Raw genomic sequence first — 25,607 nt, forward strand, 5'->3', positions numbered from 1 at the left:
GTTTGACACACTTGCTAAGAAAAGACACACTATATGTTTTTACCTATTTCAAACTAATACTAAATCTCTATTTTCTAATCATCTTCTGTGCAAAAGTTGGCTCCTGATTGCTTTTCCTTCCATTCTCTGACTAGGCCCGAAGGAGAACCACCACTCAAATGGAGTTGCTGTATGCAGATAGCAGTGAACTAGCTTCAGACACTAGTACAGGAGATGCTTCCTTGCCTGGCCCTCTTACACCTGTTGCAGAAGGGCAAGAGATTGGAATGAATACAGAGACAAGTGGTACTTCTGCTAGGGAAAAAGAACTCCCTCCCCCATCTGGCTTCCCTTCTAAGATAGGGAGCATGTAAGTCTGGCCCAGCAACACTAACTTCCTTTCTTTTGCTTTTTCTTTTTTAATATGCATGTTGCTAATTTCTTATTTCTATTATTACAAATTTATGTAAATGAGATCTCTGATTTTGAACGTAATTTCTGTTAGGTATTATCTCACCTAACTTTTTGGACATTCAAAATGATTTGTGATGGAAATGTTCTTTGTCGAATTGCATTATCTTGTTTCATAGTTTTAGGGTCATTCTTACAGGATTATAACTTTTATAAAGACTGAGTTATGAATTACAGATACAATTTATTTAGCAATACCTAAATTAGGTTGGTTTTATACCTGTAAAACCATTATATAAAACAGAACCTTTACAGACTCATATTTGCTCTAAATTTTGTATGTCCTAGTTCTAAGAGCCTGGTTAGGATAAATAAATCTTTGCTGACCATTTAAAAGAGAAAACAGAACTATGATTTACAGTCTTCATACATTTGGGGCTTTCCTAATTCTTTGCTTTAAGACACGTTACATGTCTGACTTGAGTGCACAAACTATTTTCATTGGTATTATTAACGATTTGAACGAGTGCATATTCTCTCTCCCTTCTGTGATGATCTGAACAAAAAATATATTCGACTCAAAACAAATCTTACTTAGAGATTTTTCATTATTTTTCTAGAGGATAAGAAAAGATTTCCCAGGCCAGTGTGTGTGTATACATCGTGTATTACATTGTGTGTTTTGAAAATTGTATTAAAATTAGGTCCGTCTTGTAGATTTAAATGAAATTTTTCAAACTAACCCTCACATGTAGTCTAGCAATGATTTATGGGATGAATAATACATCACAGCATTGAGAAGTGCTGCCCGAAAGCAGCACGCACCATATGACTCTGCAAATAATAAATATAACAAGCTTACCCCCCTTGAATATCTGTTTCCCCCGACTTTATGCATTTATGAAAGCATTTCTGTTGTCTTACATCCAGTCAGCCCAGCTGCAACCTTTCGTTCCAAAGTTAATTATAGCGATGACAGAACTTACTTGCATGTGCTCGAGGCGGCTTATGTAATTAACGATTAGAGTTGCTGTTAGAGATTTCTAACCAGTGTAGCTCATGGCTTCAGTGCTTTTCTGGTAAGATGACAGTAGGAGAAATGCTTTTGGTGAAGGTAGTGAGACAGCCGAGGACAGCCTTTAGGAACCCACGTGTGTTTAGTGCAGTCTGTCACATGAGTAGAGACTTTTGGAACTTCAAGACTAAATTTATGGCCTGGAATCCAGATTAAGGTAATACCTTCTTTTTTACCTTTTTTTTTTTTTATCATTTTAAAAAATGTATCCTTTATGACAGGTGGGGGAAGATACCTTTTGGACTCTCTCTTTTTGGATTTACTTTTAAGTTTTTATAAATTCATATGCTTGTGTAATTTTGCACAAATTTAATAGCTGGTCATGTGCTTGATGTAGTTGCTTTTATAAGCCATAACTGCATGACTTTTATTACATAAACTAAAATAATTACTCAAGTGGCCTTTATGATTTAAGTGATGCAGAAGTTCTAAAATTTGATTTTTTCCAAATAGAAAAATTAGGCCCACAAATTTTTATTATACTTAGTATTTGCTTTCAAATAGAGATCATGTAACCCTTACTGGGGACCTTGCTTTCTAATTCCTCAGTGCATTTGTTTTTCTTATTAATATAATTAGCTAAGAATAGCAGAAATTCATTTTCTCAATTAAAATTTATTACTACTGTATACAAAAATCATAGACGTAAATTGTTAATTACATAGCTGTTATTCAACATCTAAAATTTATAAGGCAAGAACATTTAATTACAAAAAGCTTATTAAAAATTAAGTAATGCAGTTAATAAAATAATTATGTTGGTATTTTTTATATAACTGTCTAAATATAATTAACTAAATATCATTGTTTCTTATATTCTGATTTCTAATATTTTTGTTTTTGCCATACTGTAAAGACAACTTTTCTTTAACTGAAGTGATTTTGATCAAACTAAAACACTTACATTTAAAATAAAACATGTTAGCTATTTGGCAGTATAACATTGATTTTTATATTCAAAGATAATGGGTTTGCATATATTTGAAATGGTTGCCAATTTAAAAGTTAAATATATAGTCGTTAATCTTCCATTACTAATCGGAATATTTTCTATCCTAGTTTTATTTTTTTATTCCCAAGTAATATTTCTCAAGTTCTAGTTATTAATCTATTACAAATTTTAGGTTGAATATCTGCCAAATAAAGTTATATGTACATATTTAAGATTAGATGATTACAGAATCTTTTTCTATTTCAGTTCCAGACAGCCAGCTCTAGCAGAAAAGAAACTGCCAGAGCCTTCCCCTGTAACCAGGAGAAAGGCATATGAGAAAGCAGAAAGATCAAAGGCCAAGGAACAAAAACAGTAAGTTACTCATGCTCTTTTTTACCTATGAGATTATATAAAATGTCTGCTACACTTAAATGCTAAAGAACAGTGGTGAAATTATTTTCCACATTTAGGCCGACTCTGTAGTTATGACTAATTTGACTAATCAAGACAATCAAGTCAGCTATTGGCTTGGCTAAGTGGTCTTCTAAATTCCTTGGTCACTCACATCTGGAAAAATATTTGAGCTCTTGTCTCGATCATGTGTACTCATATATATTTTTCAATTATTTGTGTATATTATTGTAAAAGCTAATATACACTTGAGGAGAGGCTTATTAAATCTAAGCCTTCTAGAAAAATTTGAAATTAATCTTGGCTGTCGTTTGATAAAACTACATGGACTTCAGCTCTTTGAAGTGGTTGACAAAAACTAGTGTTGGAGGGTGTGTGAGTTGTGCCATTTTCTTGCTGATCTTTTATGTTTAAATTGGTATTATCCCCAATTGTTTTTTTTGCTAAAATATTTTAAAAGCTGTTTGTGAGGGTCACTTTACTTAACTATACATAATATAATCTGATGACCCACTGGGCCGCTGTAAATTACAGCAGTGCAACCGGCAGGGAGGTGACGGAATGGGTTAGAGTCACTGTCACCCTTTTGCCTGTGGTGCACCCACCCCCTCCCTGAGGTCACCTAATGCGCTGCCTGTGGCAGGTGCGTCTGTGACACAGCCTTGAGTGAGAATATCGGTGCCAATCTACATTTAAATATTGGTAAAGTTAATTTCTTTAACATAAAAATAAATATAAAAAGAGCTTTTAACATATTTTCTGTACCTGGGTGGACAGAGTTGTGCCATTCCCCTGTCCTGAACCAGCATGCACACTTGACTTTGACCACTGGGTTAGCTGACTTGAATTTCATGGGAATTACCCTTCTAATCTTCCTTGTTTCCTGTATTTAAGGATATAATCTGTCTGTTTCTACTGAACCAGATGGGTCAAGAATAATTGGGAGATGTGGGATGGAGCAAATAAGTAATTTAAAAATAAATGAATGAATCAGTTGAGTAGGCAAATCACTCTTAAACCCTCTGGGTCTGTTTCTTTGTCTCTAAAATGAGCAACTTGGTCTCGATTCTAAAATTGTGTAATTTTAAATTTGGCTTGCTTGCTTTTTGCTGACTTTAGAGTTCAGCGGATAGAACTTTTTCTGTAGTGCCATCTTGTGGCCTATGTAACAAAATTCAGTGGAAATAAATTGTTGAGAGTACATTTTATCTTACAAAAAAGGAAAAGAGGAAGGAATAGAAGAAGGGATGTCTAATGAAAAGCTTTTTTAAAAAAGCATGCCTCATAAAACATTCCTAACAAATCATAAACAATTAAAGCCACCAATTTAATGTTCTTTTTTCTTGTAGCTCAGATTCTGGAACCTCAGAGGCTAGTCTTTCACCTCCTTCTTCCCCACCAAGCCGGCCTCGTAATGAACTGAATGTTTTTAATCGTCTTACTGTTTCTCAGGGAAACACATCAGTTCAGCAGGATAAGTAAGTTGTTATGGAAAAGAGCCCCAACGATTTATAACAATATTCCGACCCTTACCATACAGCCTGTAGGAGACATTCAGCCATCTCTTTGTGTGTGGGAGATGGAGTCTGACTTGTGAACTCTTGGCAGATTTTGTGTGTTGTTCCAACAGGAAATGAACCATAGAGACAATACTACAGAAAATTGTTTTCCTGCTGAACATTATTCCCTGTTGCAGACTTGCATTGCTGTACTTTCCGCACTTGTCTTGCTCTTTCTTTTACAAGTACTTTGAGACCACCTGAAGTTTAAATTTCTTGGGGTTCTTCACCTTCTGTGAGTGTACAGAAGCCTCTAATCCAGGTAGCCTGAGTTGAAAAGAGGCTAATAATTTACCTTTGGTGGCTATAACAGCTTGCAAAGACCACCGTTATATGTGTAACGTGTTACCCTCATTTGGTTGTTTTATACAAATCCACCAGAAAACTTCAATAATTCTGTTCTTGGAATTAAAAAGTACCTTTATGGGTGAAGAGGCTAGGTAGGACTGAGGGTGGGTTGTGGGGGAAGAGAAGTTGGAGGGATGTGGAAAATCATCTTCATTAAATATGGAGTGAAAAAGTTTTCTCACATCCAGCCAGAATCTCTCTTGCAAGAACTCAATACTAACAATGACGCCATAAGGTATTTATTAACTCTGACTCACCTGCTTTGATTTTGTATGATAACATTGTGTGTGTGCTCGCGGCTTGGTATCCAGTCTCCCACCCCAACTATTTGTTTTCTGTTCTATAATCAGTCTGTATCTATCAACAATTTCTGAAACTTACAGGGTTTTGTTTAAGATGGTTGGCATGTTTAGATAATGGCTCTATAGCCTTAGAGAAACAATATCAATTTGAAATAATTTTTAATCTACTTATGGATACAATTCTTGATCTGATTTTAATATAGTTTAATCAGCCAATCACATGTCCTTCAAAGTGATCTAGACAGGTAAATATCATGGCAGTACGTTACTGGAAAAGACTCTAACGTTGTTACATCATCCCTCTCATTTAATTGAGAAAAGAGTAGGAGAACATAGGTATGTTTTGGGGAAGTCCGTTTTCACTAGTGATATGAAGAATTACTAAATTTTCTTAACCTTGCATTCAGTCATAAAATGTTCTGTCAGGCTTTTGATAATCTTGGCAATCTCATCATAGTCCCATACTTTTTCCTAAAATGTTTTATCAGCTACCAGTAGTTTGACTGTGTGTCATTTCTGAAAGTTAAAACTGAGAATAACTGACTACTTTACACTTTCAAAAACTCACCCACCTTTTGAATTACTTTCTTCTGGGCTCCTTTGTGAGGCTGGTGTGTTTCACCAGAGACTGTGGGTCCTGCTCGTTGTTTCCCGTTACGTCCCCTGCGAGCAGCGCTCACCCTCTGCGCCTCCTCCCCCAACCTGTTAGACTAGCTAAATAGATTTTCATGGTAACCAGGCGCACCGCCGGCCCTGGAGGTTTGAGGGTAAGGCCGACAGGGGTGGGTCCCCCATTTTTGAATCCCTCTACAGTTCCCCAGCTGTTAGTGAGAGGATCCCTCATCACAACTCCCTATTTTTAAGAGAAGTGAAAATTAAAGATTATTAAGTTATGAGTGATTTTCAAACATGTAATATATTTTTGCAACTGCCACATTAGAGTCCAAATCTAAAGTAGTTATCAAGATGAATAAAATGCATGAATAGTTATTTGAAATGGAAAATTTTCTCTGGTTCAAGTCAATTAAATAGAAAGAATCTTGAAGTGATATATTTTACTTACTCAATACTGTTCCTCTTCAGGACCTAAATTTTAGAAGTAAGGGCAGATAGATTCTGTGGATCAGTAATAGATTTTCTTTTTTGCCCTGAAGTCTTGGTAGATATCATAAGAATCAAATAGTTTACTGAATTTGCTGATACCCAGTGCAAATAGAAAAGCGGGGCAGTAGAAAGGAAGTGTTTGCTGTAGTTCTGTTATTCGTACTGGTGATTTTCAGTTCAGTCTCAGTGTCTTTATCTACTGATCTGCATTCTTTCTCCTCCTAATTCTAACTCTTCCACTGTAGGTCTGATGAAAGTGATTCCTCTCTGTCGGAGGTACACAGGTACTTTCTTTCTATCTTTTCTACATTCTGGCATCTCATGATGTTCTAGCCTTTCTAGAAACTCTAAGCAAGTCTCATTTTTGTTGCATGCATAACTTACTGTAAACCATATAAATGCACTAATATTTTGAAACATATTAATTTTAACATTTTTGTGATGTACTTTTTTGACAAAGTAGTGATAAACTTTTCTTGTGTAATAACATAAAAACTTGTCATATTTGTTTTCTATATGTATCTTAAATTTTTTCTTTAAAAGTAATGAACTTCTATGAATACTGATTTCAGACGAGATGGGGCACATTCAGGGTGGTGTGGCCATAGACTGAATACTGATTTCAAGAAAGTTTACTCCTCAATGATTTTTTATTTCCAATACCTTAGAGTGTGGGAGGGTGAATACGATTATTTTTTCTTGTTTGTTTAGCAATTTTAAATAAAGAGTTTATGGCAGATTTTCTTATAAAAAAAGATATGCTAGAAAGAAAGGGTATTATGATAACAAACTATAGAAAGAAATAGTGTGTTGAAGAACTTTTTTAAAAAAATTAAATATTTTCTACTGGTTATGCTACTTTTAAAATAACAGTGTTGCATTTTTTCATGTTACGGATCTTTTTGGACCCTTAATTTCTCTCTCTTCCTCTCTATCATTTCTTCTTCCCACTTATCATTTGTCTTCTCTCTTTGCACTCGTTTCCCCTGTGTTATGGCCACTTTGCGGATCCTCAGTAGATCCTCCAGAAGGTAGGCAGGGGAGGGCGATGCAGTTCATCTCACTCACAGTATTACTTGGGTTTTTTTCCTTTAATAAGGTTTGTTTCACAAGTTTGCAAAATTTACCCTTCATTTAAACTATTTTAAAGTTGATTTCTGTATTTCAGAATGTGAATAGATTAATTCTGATAGAAAAAAATACAATAGATCTATGTTTCCGATTTTTATATTTCCATATTCCAGTGTCTTGTTCTATATTATGAATATTTGAGAGCACTTTTAGGATCTAATTAATAAAATGCTGTGTGTAATGTTGTAATTGATTTTCTTCAGAAATGTGAATACTCAATGATAGTGAAGCATGTAAGAATGAAAGAGTCTCTGGGAGCTATGCCATACTTCAGTCACTGGTGGGAATTGTTGGCTCAATACTTTCCTGACATGACCACCTTTGACATGACAAAATTGCACTGATGTTCTGTGGTAGGGGAACATGGAATAAATTCTGGAATGCCAGAGTTGTGTTGGATGTTATTGGGTTGGCCAAAAACTTTGCTTTTTTCCCCCCCCAGAAGATGGCTCTAGTAGCACTTAGTTGTCTTGAACTTCATTCAAAGCAATTTTGTTAGACTATATTGTGACAGCTGTCATATCAGCATGCATTTTAAAAAATCAGAATTGGTTTTTATTGTACAGTCATTTTAATGTCCAAGAGGGAAGAAAATATGCACCATTTTCAGCATATTATACTTTATTATTTCAAGAAAGACAAAAACACCACTGAATTGCAAAAAAAAAAAAATTGTGCAGGTGCATGTACAAGGTGCTGTGACTGATCAAAGATTGTGTCAAAAGGGGGTTACGAAGTTTTGAAGTTTCATGCTGGAGATTTCTCGCTGGATGATGCTCTATGGTCGGGTAGACTAGTTTAAGTTGATAGCAATCAAATTGAGACATTAATTGAGGACAATCAATGTTATGCCACATGGGAGGTAGTCAACATACTCAAAATATCCAAATCAATAAAGTTATTGGTGAAATTGAAAAATGTGTCTTTTATTTTACAGAAAAAACTAAATAGACTTTTTGGCCAACCCAATATACCATCGAGGAAGATTTAATAAATTCTGAGGATAAACTGATAATTTAAAGGAAGGCAATCTTTTGGAGACATAGTGGCTCACAGTTGAGGCTGCTGATTTTTTTTCCTTAGGATTATTGGTATCATTACATGCAAATCAAAAACTGCTCTTAGACTGTTAGCATGAATTTTTTTCTTTATAGTCAGCTTGTTGGAATATACATAGATATATTTTCTGTTTGAGATGTAACAGTAGCAACTAACTGTGCATTAATCACATCTCTGAACATTTGAAGCATTAGTGTGATGACATCAGTTCATAGCTAATAACCGCCCATCAGCAGAAGCATTTCAGAATGTTGGGTTTCAGACATTAGAGGAAGTTTTGCTTCCAGTCAGTTGTAATCTGTTTAAATTCGTATACAAACAAGTTACTGAGCATTAATTTTGAGATTCTCAAATTGACACATGTACGCAAATAATGTATCTACTGATAACAATTCCTAGTATCATTTCTAGGGTGTGGAGCTTCTTTTACTTTTTGAAATCATTATACTTGACCCTAAAAATAAAGGTTTTTTTTTTTTTAATACTAACCTAATTTATCTCCTTTAAATTTCTCTTCATTGGTCTTTCATCAGTCCTCTTTAGCTGAACCAGAATTAACCCAATACCTCTTTTTCAGAGTATGGCACAGTTCTTTATATGCACAGCCCTTTAACTGTGCTATCGTGCGCTCTCCAATGAGTGTTCCTTTATCATCTGTGAGCTCTAGTTTCATCATCTGTCCCTCATGTGAGATAGTCTGCAGACCCTTCATTCTGCGTCCAGTGTTTTAGAGGGTGTCTAGTTTTTCAGTGTTCTTAAGATGTGTCATCTAGAGCTCAACGCCATTCCAGATGTGGCCGCGGCAGAATACAGTAGCTCTATCACTTCATTTCTCTGGAAATATTTACTTCAGTTGAGCAGGTCGTTGAAAGTGCTGGGAGAGGAACCATTAATTATCAATCCACTGATCTTGTATTCAATAAGTGAATCACTTCCTGAGCCACACCAGCCAGGGCTGAATGAAACTTTTTAGGAATAAGAATAATGTTTTGATAATCTGTGAACTTCCAGAGTGCTTAGACCAGTAGCGTAAAGCAGAAACTCCAGAAATATTAAGCTTATGGGAAAGATCCTTACAGAACCTCACTGTTCTTTTAAATTCTCATTCTTTTATCTTCTTTGAGATTGTTTGAGTGTTTTCTTCAAGTTTTTGATATGTTTGAACCATTCTCTCATTAGAATTCTGTCCATGCAGTCTTGTCCCTTTTTTTTCAGATTTGTTTGAAATTTGCTTTCTTAGTATTTTTGGTGGTACATGTTATACTTTCTCAAGAATGTCCTTTTTGACATAGAGTAAAAATCTAGCACGACATAGAACCACATCTTCCAGTTTTTGTGATTTATACATTTTTATTTGTCTGAGTTCATTACACTGAAAGAGCTCCCAGTGTTGCTTCATTAAACTTAGAAGAGATGAAGTTGTTAATATGAGAATCGGAATGTAATACAGGCTTTGCTCTTTGGAGAATGCCACTGCTATCTGGTGCCTAATTAGTGGATGTACTCCATCACTACTGTCACAGTTTCACACGTTGTCTCTGTCCTGCTTAAAAAAGAGACGGGGGAGCAGTCTGATTTTATTACTAATTACTTAGAAAGACTTCTTAAAGCCAGGGAAAAACTAAAATTAGTTTCATGGTATAACTACTGAAGTTGTCTTTTTTCCCCCCTCCCCACTTCAGGGGCATAATCAACCCATTTCCTGCTTCAAAAGGAATCAGAGCTTCTGCCCTTCAGTGTGTTCACATAGCTGAAGGGCACACAAAAGCCGTGCTGTGTGTGGACTCCACTGATGATCTCCTCTTCACTGGATCAAAAGGTGCCCGTGGTTGTTTCATTGGGTTATTTAACAGATTCTTTTAAAAACATGATCACATTTTTAACAAGTTTCGAAAATAAAAGTGAATCTGCTTAAAACCCATAAGAATCTGAGAGAGAATGTGGTTCAACCCCTGAATTGTATAAACTATATAATCATTTCATAGCTGGGAAGTACGGAAAATCTCTGTTGATGTTATGTAAATAGACTATTGAGAGACTACATCTCCCTAATGCATGCAAGCCCTGAGCTTAGTAGTGCAGTTTACGTAAAAATTTACAAAAGACCATTAGAATGTAGAGCGTGGTAAAAAAATAAGATGGGTAGCAGCTACCATTTCTTGAATACTTATTGTATGTCAGAGATTATGCTAGACACTATACAAATTATATCTCATTTAATTCTTACCTCAACCCCGATGAAATACATGTGGCATCCTCATTTTATAAATGAAGACACTGAGGATTCAATAAATTTAATAATTTTTCCCACAAAAATTCGGCTAGTAAGTGGAAGAGCCAGGATGTGAAATCCAGGTCTACTCATCTCCAAACCTGCATCTTAACCCCTTCGGTATGATTGAAGGTAGCTAGAAATTAACTATACATGCTTTGAAGAGTTCTGGACCAAGAGTTTTGGGGTTATGGTAAAGGAGAGATTTCGCAAGCTGTGGGAAATAAGCAAAGCTTTAACAAGGAGGCATATACAATTTACCTTGTGGGATGGTTGAATATTGATAGGTAAGGATCGGCAACCAAGATTACAGAACAACGTGAGCAGGGGCATGGAGGTAAACGTGGGATGTGTTTGAAAGTCAATCCAATTGGGTTGAATAGTGGAATATATGTAAGAGAAGTGAGGAGACAGTACAGCTAGAAAGGGAGAAAGGAAGCACATGCAGTAGTTTGAGGAGCTAGTAAAAGTTATTTAATATTCAGGGATGTTACAAGACTCAGTGTAATCAGCAAACATTTATTGCTTATTGTCTGTGGAGAGACGTATAAGAATCCAGCTAGAACTTATGAACTGTAAATGATGGCAAATAGTTCCCAATTTAAAAATAATCTGCTCTGTGAAAATACCTTTTTATAATTATTCAAATTAAATCTCTCTCTCCAGGATAATTAGATAGTCAACATGTCAGAAAAACAAAATAGAATAGTTTTATGTTTATATTTTTGCATCAAAATTAAATCCATCACACTGTGACCCCTGGAAAAGAAAGGTGTTTGTGGTGATGTGCGTGGTGTGTTTTGAGGGGGTAGAGGGTGATCAGGGCAGACTGTGAATCAGCAGGAAGAGGCCGATTCAGGATGGCCATTTCAAGTTCGGGGCCATTTGAAGCAACGCTCGTTTGATAAGAGTATTTCGAAATTTGATATAATGATTTTTAATACCACATAATGCATGCAACCAGTCTTCTCTGGCTTTCCTAGTCTTTTACACCTACTTTGCCCTTGAACCTGCTGCAGAGGGTGAGGGGTGGGGTCAGGATGCCTGTGGCAGATTAATGGAATAATTACTGTTTTCTTACCGCATTTCCTTCTCTGAGGAGAGAACTTGTTTAAATAATTTTTATTGTTAAGAGAACCCAATTTAGTCTATATTGACAGTATTTCCCCTTTTTCAATTGTTTGTTTTAGATCGTACTTGTAAAGTGTGGAATCTGGTGACAGGGCAGGAGATAATGTCACTGGGAGGCCATCCCAACAATGTCGTATCTGTAAAGTACTGTAATTATACAAGTCTGGTCTTCACTGTGTCGACATCTTACATTAAGGTGTGGGATATCAGAGACTCTGCAAAATGCGTTCGAACACTGACGTAAGTACCTTACAGACAAGTAGCATAAGAAAATACGAGAAAAGATAGCACTATCAATGTACTTTTATTTATTTCTACCTATCCACTTCCAAAAGCATGTTATAATGTTTACAATAAGAACCCAGGGTAAAAAGCTACTGAGAAAATAAAATATGAGGGCCTAATACTAAATAGGAAGGGATAAATCATACGCTACTTGATGTAGTTAAATGGTTTATATTGCTTGCTTCAGATGAATACCACCCCTTGGAAAGTGGCGTACATCACCACTGTAGACAGTTAAGAAATATCTGTAATCTTTAATTGGCAGGCATTGAATAATTGATAGGTTTACTGAGGGGGAGTGAACTTACACGGCTTTGTTACTAGTGCACATTTCATAGCTGCAGGTTATAGTAGACAATTGGGAAATGAGTTTGTTTTCTGTGTCTTATCATTATGTCTTTAAGATGTGGGGCACATAGTAATTCTTTTTGCCATAAGATTGATGAACTATTTTATAATTGAAGTGGAGGTGAACTTTGCTGGTTTAAATAAGAGACGGGAACATAGGAAAGGTTAATTTTTACTAAAATTAGGGATTTAGAATAGGGATTAGTAATTTGTAAGGTAGGGGTTATTAACCATTAATTGTTCATTTTTATTTGGAGAACTACTAACTATGTATTGTACTTAATAGAAGTCTCTTGAAGGAAGTTTTATTTAAAGGGATGTTAGAAAATTACCAATCCAATTGACTTCCTAAAGTCAAATTTGAAAAATTGATTATAACTTGACATTTCAGAAGTTAGTTGAGAAACTATTTCAAAATTTAAAAGTATACTTACCATTTAGAATTTATCCAAGGAAGTAGAAATAAGTTATGTTTGAGTGTTTAGCACATAGTGAATACCGCATGTTTGAGTGGGCTAAAGTAAACAAAAACTGAAAATAATTTAAAAACTCCTCAGAGTCTTTAATACAAGGGAAATTTTTTTTAAACTTTATTTATTTATTTTAAAGAGAGAGGAAGGGAGGAAGAATGAGAGGGAGAGAAACATCGATGTGAAAAAACATCAATCGATTGCCTCTCATATACGCCCAGACCAGGCCAAACATGCAACCCAGGCATGTTCCCTGACCAGGAATCAAACTGGGGACCTTTCGTTTTGCAGGACAATGCCCCACAAACTGGGCCACACCAGTCAGGGAGAAAAGGGTAAATCTTGTAGAAGAAAGGAATATTGGTAGGTCTGGCCCTCAGGGGGCTTCTGGAAGCCGCAGGAAAATGAATTACCTTTTTTCTTGAAAAAAAAATCTTTGTCACCTAATTTTTTTCCGAATGATAATTTAGTCATTTCTGACTCAGGGCTTATAATTCCTTAGTTTTATAATAGGATTGCAGATTAAGAGTTTTAAGCTGTGTCGTCTTGTTTTATTCATTCAGCACATTTAAAGTGCGCGTGAGGTGCCATCCTAGGTCCTGTGCATACAGTGACCAGATAGGACACGGGTCTTTCGTTGCTTATGGCAGGTCTCCTGGAGGTTCAAGGAGTTTTAAGCTGAACTCATGTGCACAATGTGTGACTTGTTTGTTTTTTCTGTGTCTGTTAAGATCTTCAGGTCAAGTTTCTCTTGGAGATGCTTGTTCCGCAAGTGCCAGCCGGACGGTAGCTATTCCTTCTGGAGAGAACCAGATCAATCAAATTGCACTGAGCCCAGCTGGCACTTTTCTTTACGCAGCTTCTGGAAATGCTGTCAGAATGTGGGATCTTAAAAGGTAGAATTTCAATGGAAATGTGCTTCTTATGTATGGAAAATACAACTTTCAGACAGTACTATGCGTATGAAATCTAATTTTTATAATCCAGAATTTAATGTAAAAATCATAGTATTTCCTGTTCAGCCCAACACCCCTCAAAGCCTCTTCTGCTCTCATTAGCAAACTCACAATTTTCTTTCTTTTATGTTGCATTGCCTGGGAAAATGTGTATGAAGGAAAATAGAATTGAAACCTTAGCCTGTTAAAGTATTTGTTTACAAATTGCGTTGCTTACTGGAAATAGATCGGGATCCTCATCCCAGTTTTTCCAGTACCTTTGAAAGAATTACTTTTTGAAATATTATTTAAACTTCTTATTATCTCTGATACTTCCATTTATAAACTTAACTGAACAAATGTGGGCATAAAACCTTAGAGTTTTCGTGAATATAAAATATATATATGTGTGTGTGTGTGTATGAATGTGTGTGTATGTATATATGTATGAATGAATATATAAAGATAAAGTGGTTCAAAAGACAAAAATGATACATTGAAATGTAAGGCATTACATCTTTGATTTGATTTTCATATGCCATGAACTATGAGCTTTTATCTTTTGGTTGAGTGTTTATTTTAGTTTCTTTTCTAGTTCTTAACATGTTGGCAGCAATAGAATACTCACTAGTTAGCAGACACTTACTCACCAGGCTGGGGCAGCCACTACTCCAGCACTGGGTCAGTTCCTGGGAAAAAACTACACCAGACAAGTGTGCTATCTGCCTCCTTAGAGCTCCTGCTCTGGTGGAGGATAAAGGCCGTTAACAGGCAATTACAGGGCATTGAGTCAAGTTTTCAATTGGGGTGGTACAGGGTACCCCTGATGTAGAAGGGCTTTGTCAGTGGTAAATAAAAGGGATAACGGATATTTATTTGAGAAAGTTTGGGAATAACTAGTTATAACATATCAACAGGTGACTGAGAAAGTATAACAAGCATAATTTATAGGTAGATGAGGGAAAGAAAGAGAGGAACCACCGTCCTGAGTACTATTTTAGAAATAAAATGCAGCAAATTTAGAAGAGGGCTTGTTGAATAAAATTGGAAAAGTGAGGAGTTGCTTTAATTTTGAAGATGTTAAATTTGACACATATTCGGAACTCTGTTGAAGGAAAGAGTCTGACCATGACACATAAGGCTGAAAAGATACCAGCTTTGGGAAATCTTTATACCTTTTTCTTTTGCTGAAAAGTTAGGCCCTGTGAAACCCAGTTGATTTCAGCAACATGATTAAATACAGATTCATCTTAACCGAGTAACTAAGAGAACAGTTTTTGAGGAATGGATATTCTGAAAGCCAAAGACTTCTCTGGATTCTGGCAGTTTGATTTGAGGTAGGGCTGCAAAACAAAGGTTTATTGTCAGTCCCTATTGATTGACATCACACATTTCTCTACCAGCCAGATATACGTTCTGGTCATTTTCATATCTTTCTAATAATGATGAGATGTACCACCTATTTTCTCATGTACATATATACACATGTGTGTGTGCATAGGTGTATGTATGTGTATGTGTGTATATATGAGTGCCTTTATGTGTATTTGTATGTGTGTATTTGTGTCTTTAATAAAATAGCCTCATTTTCACTGTCTGTATTGTTATGGATCAAGTAAGTTATATTAGTGGCGTAGTTGTTTCAATCAATTTTCAATTGGACCTAATAGCATCAGTCCTATGTTTAGCACATGTTTGGACATTTAACAGGTTAAGGTTCATCTGCACTTAGGTTGGTGTTAAAATTAGTCATTTGCCATTTTTTTGACTTTTGCTGCTTCTTTGTTTACTACCTAAACGACATTAGTCAGCTTTGGAATAACGTCTTTAGGACTCTTCTATTATAGAATAGATCACTTTGGCCATTTTTAAAAACTCTGATTTGAACATAGTTGCATGGAGGTGGAGCTAAAATAAAAAATAAGTCAGTGAACTATTTTATTGAAGAACGTAGATTATTTATATTGAACCTTAGCATGCTGAGAAATATTTTCAAAGAAAATTATTTTTCTTTCTTTCTAAAGGTTTCAGTCTACAGGAAAGTTAACGGGACACCTGGGCCCAGTCATGTGCCTTACTGTAGACCAGGTTTCCAGCGGACAAGATCTGATCGTCACTGGCTCCAAGGACCACTACATCAAAGTGAGTGTGATAGAGCTGTTGAATTATATTCCGAAGCATTCAAAGTCATTCGCCCTTTCTCTTAATCCATTTTTTCACTATTTCTAGCCTTTGCTTTTTCTTCTTTATCTTTTCTTCCTTAAAGAGTTCCTGATTTTATCATCTTATTTAATCACGTATTGTCATTTTTGATAGAAGATAGGTTGGGAGGGATTTTAAAGATTTTAACTCAGTCACCCAACTAATACTTAAGTCTCATTGTTACTATCTTTTATAGTGCACATGTTATGGCCTTCAGATTTATAAAATTAGGAGATAAGGTGAAGAAAAATGTACAGTTTGATTCTGGAAACGTTAAATGTGGGATACTAGCAAAGGACATCTCTGTGTAGGCCCACAGGCTGTTAGAGAGGCAAGTCCAGAGCTCTTGATAACTTATAACTAGAGATGAAGGCTTCGCAGCCATTCAGATAGAAGCAGATGTTCAAGGAGTTAGAGTAGGTGACATGGGCAAAGGAGAGAGAAGTTGACAGGACTCAGCCTTGGGAAATACCTGTAAGAACCAATAGGAGTAAAAAGGGGACACAGTACAAGCGATAGAAAGAGTGTAAGTACTCCTTTCAGAAACTTTAATTAAGAGAGAAAAACAGTGGCTTGAAAATAGAATGGGGAGGCAGGGTGAAAGGTGAAGGAATTAGCCAAAGAAATTGTGTGTGTGTGTGTATTTATATACATATAAATATACACATATGCATATATACATATACATTTATACATATATACACACATAGACCACAGTGTGGTGGTGGCCAGAGGCAAAGGGTAGCTGGGGCTGGGAGGAAGGGGGATAAGGGGCAGGGGGAACGGGGACATCAGCAATAGTGTCGACAATAAAAATATAGAAAATTTAAAAAAGAAAACAGAATGGTATAAGGGGAGAGGATTTTGTATTCAGTAGACTTGAGCTTGTTTATATGCTTAGGAAACCGGCTCAGGGAAGAAGAAAAGCCAAGGAGAAGAGTTAAGTGGCAGTTGATGAAGGTGGTGGGAGGATTAGGTCAGAGATGTGAAACTGGGGAAGAAGTCAGTTCACTTTAGCATCTGAAAAGAAGGGAAGGACAAGAGAGTATCTGAAGATAAAAGGAAACTTTCAAATGTAGGAAAGGATCCAAAAATATAGTACTGATTGTGCTAACCTTTTCAGGAAACCACTAGATCTGCAGCTTAGAGAGATGAGAGCAACTGAGGTGAGCGAAAGGTTTTGAAATAAGGGGAAGAAGGTATTGAAGTGTTAGGGGAATTTGAGATGACGACCAGGACCACAGAGCTTTCTGATAGTGTTTAAATAACAATCACATCATTTCTCTGAATTTTAACCAGGTTGATATTTAGTATTTGTATTATTGAGCATATCATTTGTACACTTGTACATGAAAACATTTATTGCCTTTCTTAGAGTCTGCATGTGACATGTAAGCAAAAGTACTGTGCGAACAGGACTCAGGTTCATCCTGCGTGGTTCAGGCCAGGTTAACTTAGTTAACTTGATACGATGCTCTAACAAAACAAATCATATCTGGTTAATACACATGTGTATGTGTTTTTACGAATGAACACACCTAAGTGCTTATTTTTAAGATAAATGGGGTGACTGCTTTCTTTCTGCCTTTTTTAGATGTTTGATGTAACTGAAGGGGCTCTTGGAACCGTGAGTCCCACCCACAATTTTGAGCCCCCTCATTACGATGGCATCGAGGCTCTAACCATACAGGGGGATAACTTATTTAGTGGGTCCAGAGATAATGGAATCAAGAAATGGGACTTAGCGCAAAAAGACCTTCTACAGGTAATGTAAAACCTTTTCATGGAATGGAGTGGGCACTTCAAAGCCATTTAATAGTCTATGTAAGAATTTGAAGAACCTCCATGCAGATCTTCATTGTTGAGGAAAATATTAATGAGGGCTTCCTCTTCAGGAGTGTTTCATTGTCTCCCACCTGAGTTACTACTTAGGAGAAGGACAACATTCAACATTTAATAATACCTCACAGATCAGGGGACAATAGACACTGGTTAAAAGTTGAAAGATCTGGGATTATCTCAGGCATGTGCTCATTAAATAAAATCTGTCTTGGAGTAGAGCAGTTACAGTTTCTCGTTTTGTTGTGTTTTAGGTACACATATTTCATAGAGTACCAAATTTAGCTAAAGTCAAAGTAGGGCCAATGATTCTTCACCTTACAAGAACACCTCCATGCATCCAAAAGTGATGGTTCTCTCATTTCCTATAGAACAGTAGTTGCCTTGAAGTGTTTTGTCACTACAATGGAATATTGGTGTCTTTTCCTAATTCCCAAGGGAAGAAATTAGTTAACAGGTGAAATTGTTCTCAATTTCAGCCTTTCCCCTGCACATGTACAGGTGTGTGTATTGCAGTTGCTACCACTTTCTTGCTTGTGGTGAGATAAAACCAAAATAAACAAGTAGCATGAATATTAATAGAAAAAATGGCAACAGATACATACACTGCATTCAAAAACTTTCATAGACACACATGCATGATGTGACGTTTATATTGTGTATGTGAAAATATTTGTGCCTAAAGGTAGTTATACAGCCTGATCTTGTAATTATTGTCTGCCAGTTATAAATATATAGGTTAGTTCCAGTCTTCTACAGAAAGCTTTAGGCCTCCACGTTCTTTACCAGGTTCAAAGCGCTGATTTTATGAGGCAGTCCTTAGGGTCTGCATGCCAGGTGGCAGTCTTCAAACTTGTTGTGTTACATGCACTGTGAGAAGGTGAGATGCTTACTGCCCACGAAGAGGATGTGAGGTTTGAAAATTTTCTATACTTTCCAGGTTGTTTAGGTTCTATAGATGTTTAACATTATAGGCCTTTAATACTGATAACACTGATGAGAATTAGGCAAATTAGGGAGCAAAGTACAGATTTATTCCATTAAGTCCCTGAGAGTGATTGCTTAGAAAAATAATTTCTACAATTTCCAGGTCATTCAACATTCCAAAAATTGAGTTCTGTCAATAAAAATGTTTGTAAATTTTTTGGGTGTGAAAATGTATGTTTGGAAGGCTCCCCTCAAGCTTCTGGTGTCTCTCTTTTCTCGCAGCAAGTTCCAAACGCACACAAGGATTGGGTCTGTGCCCTGGGAGTGGTGCCAGGCCACCCGCTTTTGCTCAGTGGCTGCCGAGGGGGCATTCTGAAACTCTGGAACATGGACACTTTTGTGCCCGTCGGAGAGATGAAGGGTCACGATAGTCCTATTAATGCCATATGTGTTAATTCCACCCACATTTTCACTGCATCCGAGTAAGTTTTTCGTATGTGAGTTTTCTCTATATTAACTACTTGTGTTCAGATTTAATTAAAAAGTTGTAAATATTTGGAAACATAGAACATGAAAACCTTGAAATTCCTCTTTTATCATAGTGCCTGTGTGTCTGCCTTAAGATGTGTGGACTGAACTAACAAGCAAAATAGAGACAGACTCGTAGATAGAGAGCAGGATGACAACTAAGGGTTGGGGAGAGGGTTGGGGGTGGAAGGATTGAGCAAAACAGAAAAAGGACTCATGGGCATGGACAAGAGTGTGGTGACTGCGGAGAGGAGGGGGTTATAAGGGGATTGAATGGTAATGGAAAAAATACAGTACCTCCCCAAAGATGTCTTATTTATATTTGCTGATGTGTACTGTGGGCACTGAGTTTAGGCTCCCCAGCCTTGATAATGGCATTTTTCCTGTGTTACCACTCTGCTCACACCAAGAAGTCTGCTGCCAGATGACTAATGTCTCTTTTTTTTCTCCAGAAGGGCAACAAGCTTGCTTTTCTGCACATTTCGAACAAGTCTTTAAAATATCTTTGTGCCTCTTCCTCCTACCTTTAAATTATAAGTACATAGTAATATCTGCTTCCTCCCTCTTATGGAGGCTGGGTTGACTGATTCATTTGTTCACTTATTCATTCACAATGAGTCTCCACTGTGCCAGGCACTGTCCCAGGCTCTTGGGAATAGAAAAGTGAACACAACAGATCCAAACCAAGATTTAGATTCCATTGAGAAGACAAGAAAAGAAATAAGTAAAACATGTTAAATCGTGGTATGTGCTATGGAGAAAAATAGAGCAGGGAAGGGGTGATAAGAATATCACGGGGCAGGAGTTACAGAATAGGGTGCTCCGGGAAGGCCTCATTGAGAAAGTGACATTGAAGAAGATGCTCGAGTGAGGTGGAGAGATGTTGTGACCACGCAAAGTGTCATAATGCATATACAAGTACTTTGGAAAGGAAAGCGAATGCACTATAATGTGAGGCATTGGTCTCATCCAAGTAAAATGTGATTTCTCATGAATATCTGTCTTGAAAATCTCCCTAGGTCATTTGTGCATCAGTCATGTTACTTAATTTAATTTGAACACCTATTTCTGTCTATTCTAAATGCATGGTTACCTGATTTTGTTTTGAAACCCCTGCTATATTTCTGGGGTATCTCTTATAATTTGTGCTGTTTCCATCAAATCCCTCTTTTCATTTAGAGTTATTTTTTTTCATCTCTGAAGTCCAGTTTTTGTGTATTTTTCTAAAGTGCTTCTCTTCAGTGCTTCATTAATACTATTTCCACTATGCACTGCTTTCTGAAGAGCCACTGTCTTTCTGTATTCCCTTGAAGACTTGTCGTGTCCTTGATAATTTACTGAAAATGCTGAAAACCCTGCAGAACTGTAGGACACTCAGTATAAGACTATAGAAGTGTCATATATCACTGTGGTCTGGGGGTAAGGTATTATTGATTCTATTTACCTCTCTTCCATTGTAGTGTCTTATTTTTGAAGGCCTGAACTTTTTCTCAGTTTATCCATAGTGTATTGATGGGAATGTATTTACTACATAACTTAAAAGACAGAAAAATAGCCAATAAAATCAAAAGACCTATTTTCAAATTTCTACTAATTTATTTGTTATTTTTTAAAAAAATTTGTATTGTTCTAAGTGCTTTCCAGGCACTAATTCATTAAGTCTTCATAAGAACTCTAGAAGGGAAATATTATAATTCCTGTTTTACAGGAGCTAAAACTGAGGTAATTTGTAACCTGTATAGTAATTGGAGAACCCTTGTGTAGTAAATTGTAGAGTCCTTGTATAGTAATTCCATCCTATCTGACATTTCTGGATCTGTTGTCATTGATTGATTTTCCTTGTAATTATGGGTCTCACTTTTCCTGCTTCTTTTATGTCAAGTAATGTTTTTTCGGATGTTGAACATTATAATGTGTTTTCAGTGTCTGGATTCTGTTGTATTCCTCTAAAGACTGCTGGGTTTTGTCAGGCAGTGAAGTTACTTGTGGTGCGGCTTCATCTTTTTGAGACTTGTTTTTAACTCTTCTTAGATTTCTACCGAATATTCTGGGTGTTTGATGATAACTCTCTGCTTTGCTGATCAGAATTTAAACATCTCATAGCCCTCTGTGAACTCTGGAAATCATTCAACTTAGAGCTCACTAATGGTTGTTTTTTTGTCTGGCCTTCGTCTTACTCTTTCCTGTGCAGCTTAGCCTTCCATCCAATGTTATGGGCCCTCTATGTAGATTTATGGGGTTCTTTCCCCATAGCTCCATAGTTCTTTCTGCATAGCTCTCTTCTCTCTTCTCCTTGGCTTCACAAATTCCAGCTACTTCACAGATTTTCAGTTCTATGTCTCCAACTTGGTGGTTCCGTGGTTCTCTGCTTGGATTGCCCCTTCCTGAACTGTGGTCTGGAAAGAGCTCTGTGCCCAAAGCCAGGGCTGTCACAGAGCTCGCCTTCCCTGTTTCCCTTTCCTCGGGGACCACAGCCCTGCACCCATTCCTGGGGCCGGCAAAGTTTTGTTCTGTGTATTTTGTTACGTCTTTACTTTGTTTACATAGAAGAGCTAACCTGGCACCAGGTGCTCTGTTATGGCTAGTCATGGAAGCTCAATCCTCTTGAAGTTAATATGTCCAAAACTGAACTCCCAATCTTCCCGAGAAACTGCTCATTCTACAGACTCCTTCATCTCAGCGGATGACTTCACTTTCTTCTGTGTTGCTCGGCCGGGACCCTTCATCCCTCCCTTTCTGTCATACTCCATATCCAATCCATCAGCAAATCCTGTTGGTTCTACCTTTCAATTATGCCTCGAATCTGACCACTTCTCTTCCATCTTCTGCTACCTCACTGATCCATCATGACCAGCCCTTGGATTACGACAGTAGTCTCCTAAACAAGGCCCCTTGCCTATAGGCAGTCGGTTCTCAACATGGAAGTGTTTTAAGTCTCTTGAGTCAAATCATATTCCTTCTCTGCTCATAACTTTGCAGGAGTCTTTCATTTAACTTAGAGTAGAGGCTATATTTGATCTGACCCTCTGAGCAGCTGTTAACCTCTCTCACATGACCTTCAAGTACTCTGGCTTGTTCTTTCTCTTGCAACCTCAATAACCTCTTTGCTGGTCCTTGGACATTCCAAGTTCACTACTGCCTTAGGACATTTGCCCTGGCTGCTCCCTTTCACTGAATTGCTTTCCCTTCTGACATCCTGACCTTCTCCCACTATCTTTCTTTCTCAATAAGCGTAACATTGTCACTTTATCTAAAACTGTAATCTGTCCTATCACCTAACACCCACTAGTCCCCTTTACCATGGTCTGTCTTTTTCTAGAACATTTATTACTTTCTGATAACCTTTATAATTTAATTATTTATTATGGTTTATTGTCTATTTCCTCTTGCTAGAATGCACGATCTGCAAAGGCTTAGGGTTATTTTGTTCCCCTAAGCACCTAGGATAGTACCTGGAACACAGTGAGTTCTTAATAAACACTTGTTGAGTCGATGGTTGAATGAATCAGTGGATTTGGATGAATGAGTGGATGAATGAACATATATCCTTGCTGTTATTCATGAACATGTGCCACGTAGGCTGTTGAGACTGATTATTATTTTCCGCCCAGTTTCATTGAGATGCGATAGACATAGTGCCATATAAGTTTAAGGTGTACAGCATAGAGATTTCACTTAGATCGTGAAATGACTACAACAATAAATTTAGTTAACATCCATCACCTCACATAAGTAAATACAGAAAAAGGAAAGGAAAAGGAAAATATTGCATTTTCCCCTCATGATGAGAACTCTTAGCAGTGAGAAGATTATGGATTAAAAATTGGAAAGCCTGGGTCCTAGGCTCAGCTCTGCCCTCTACTATGTTACATAGTAAACAAGTCACTAGATTCTTCTTATCCTTGAAATGGATTGCATAGTCTCTGACGTGCCTTCTACTATTAAATTCTGTGGAAGCTCTTTCTTTTGGCTTTGGGTTTATTAGGAAATTGGAGAAAAGCAACATTCCCTTTAAGCCATGAGAGACATGATAAGAAATGTAATCATGTAATGACTGGTCCTCAGTACCCACATATTGGGTGAACAAACAACACTTTGTGTATTTTATGTGCTATGGTAGGTGGAGTATTAATCCACTTCTCACCAGCCTCCTGCTGCTTCTGTGTGCTTATGCTGATTTCATCCAGACATGATTCTTCCTGACTCCTGCTAGGCTCACCAAGTCCCTGACATCCCTGCCCCAGCCCTCTTCCTTTCCAGAGGCCTCACTCTGACCTGCCCCTGAGCTGTCGTGACTGAAGGCCTCTGACCATGTGCCATATCATGTCTTGTTTTCTGTAATAAGGCGTGCAGTAGAGTGGCCAAGACAATGGGCGCTGGAACCAGACTGTCTCGATCCAAGTCTTGGCTCTATTCCTTCCTTTGTGGTCTTGGGCAAATTACTTACCTTCTGGACCTCAGCTTGCTCATCAATGAAAAGGGGAATAAGAGCACTATCTACTTCTTGTGGTAGTTAAAGACAATTAAATGCATCAGTGTATGTAAAGGGCACACAGTAACGATGCCTGTCACATACTCTTGGTAATAGGAGCTATTTTTAATCTCATTATTATGGCTGCCTGTTAGATACACTTATGAGACTACATTTTTACTTACATCCGTTAAAGACCTATTCAGAAAATGTTTCCATGATAAGTAATTCTAACAGCTGTTTCTTTATTTTCCTGCCTCTTTTCTCATGTTCATTTTAATTTATTGTTTTGTAGTGATCGAACTGTGAGAATTTGGAAGGCTCGCAACTTACAAGATGGTCATATCTCGGACACAGGAGATCTGGGGGAAGATATTGCCAGTAATTAAACATGAATGAAGATAGTCATAAACTGGATACTGTGATAATACTCTGTATATTCTTCATGGAAAATGTTACCTTATATTTATTAGGCAAAAACTTATGAATGGGATTAACTGGAAAATATATCCGAATCCAACTCCTGAATATAAATGTTTTCTAGTAAAATTGTGTCCTATCCTGTGTGCTTAATATTAACATCTCCAAATACATATATGTCCTATAACTGATATACTGCTTGATTCGCACTTTTATCGCAGCTGGGTATTTGTGACTAGCTATAAAAAAACTCTCAAATTATTTGAATTACAAGATGTCTGCTTTTGTGATGGTCAGAAAATCCACTTGGAATATAAAGCAACCCGCTGTTAACTCATTCATATAGGCTGTTCAGATGATTTACTATTTAAACATACTGGAAATGTTAGTCAAATTGTAGTCTATTTGTCTTGTATTTATATCAGTCTATGGAAGATACCCAAATTTCAACGCTCTTGTAATGTAATGGAAAAAGAGTAACATGAGAATAGTGTTGATGATTTTTCATAAGGTGGAATTGACCTTAATCTGCTAACAAAGAATGTTAAACAGTTTGCATTAAATGTTGACGTTTACTTGTATTGACCAAAGTTTTGCAGCTGTGTTACATCCTGTGCTCAGGACTAAAATGCCGTTACGTTGTTTTATTAGTGCTGCGCATACATTCTGTGATGGGAAACTTTTTTGATGTCCCAACAGAAATATATTTTGATCTATTTTCCTATGGAGTTGTTCCTGCGATCCCCTTTTAATTTCATTTTTATTTAATAGTAGTGTTTTTTTGCCCTTTTATCTAATTTTTTATATGCTGCTAAATATATTTTAAATATACTATGTTTGCAAACTTGGTAGCTATGATGAAAACTGTATCATCTGTGGTGGGAAAAGCTATGTAAATAGGTAGATTGTAAAGAGAGAATGTCTTACTTTGCAACTGTATGAATTTTTAAATGCTGTAGATTGGATTTTACAAAAGGATGTATAATTTTTGTCTGCTCAGAATATTAATTTGTAAATTCTGCAAGTTTCATTTTTATTTAGACGGTATAACATTTGAAACTGTTGTCTCGTGATTTTTGTTTTTCTGAAAATACCTGCTTGTACATGAAAGCTTAGCTAGGGCTTAAATAAACATGTTGCTATGAATTATTTTTACTCTATTGTTCTTTTTCTAATTATATGAAAAGGGTGAATGTTTGTAAAACTTTATTTTACCTTGTGTGATATAAGGAAAGCCATGTTTTTGTTATCCAGCCCTTCATATACATTACTTTCTTTGCTCACTAGACGTGATACATTCTTGAAAGGTTTAAACCATAACCTAATCTTGATGAACCAAGGAAGCTCACTATTTAAAGGAATTTAATCAAGCTATATAATTTAGGCATTTGAACATAGATGGTAAAACAAATATAAATCATTCCCATAAATTTTAGGACGATAGTGCCTGGTTACTTGGAGAAGAC

General features: G+C 36.7%; 1 protein-coding gene across 11 annotated transcripts in view; it reads left to right on the top strand.

Annotated features, from left to right (window-relative positions):
- KIF21A (kinesin family member 21A) overlaps positions 1–25,287 on the top strand; it is a 134,213-nt gene extending 108,926 nt beyond the window's left edge. For 4 of the 11 annotated variants that reach the window (XM_053921628.1, XM_053921630.2, XM_053921624.1 and 1 more), the window contains 12 exons: positions 135–349; positions 2,664–2,771; positions 4,160–4,288; positions 6,369–6,407; positions 7,140–7,154; positions 9,996–10,132; positions 11,776–11,956; positions 13,551–13,715; positions 15,779–15,896; positions 17,551–17,721; positions 19,005–19,204; positions 24,017–25,287. In XM_053921628.1, coding sequence (XP_053777603.1) covers positions 135–349; positions 2,664–2,771; positions 4,160–4,288; positions 6,369–6,407; positions 7,140–7,154; positions 9,996–10,132; positions 11,776–11,956; positions 13,551–13,715; positions 15,779–15,896; positions 17,551–17,721; positions 19,005–19,204; positions 24,017–24,110 — 1,572 coding nt within the window. In that variant the 3' untranslated portion in view covers positions 24,111–25,287. The remainder of the gene's footprint in view (positions 1–134; positions 350–2,663; positions 2,772–4,159; positions 4,289–6,368; positions 6,408–7,139; positions 7,155–9,995; positions 10,133–11,775; positions 11,957–13,550; positions 13,716–15,778; positions 15,897–17,550; positions 17,722–19,004; positions 19,205–24,016) is intronic. The other 7 variants (XM_053921635.2, XM_053921631.1, XM_053921629.1 and 4 more) reach the window with 5 other exon arrangements.
- Positions 25,288–25,607: the final 320 nt, after the last annotated feature.

The sequence above is a fragment of the Desmodus rotundus genome, chromosome 3, assembly GCF_022682495.2.
Source record: "Desmodus rotundus isolate HL8 chromosome 3, HLdesRot8A.1, whole genome shotgun sequence".
NCBI lineage: Eukaryota > Metazoa > Chordata > Mammalia > Chiroptera > Phyllostomidae > Desmodus > Desmodus rotundus.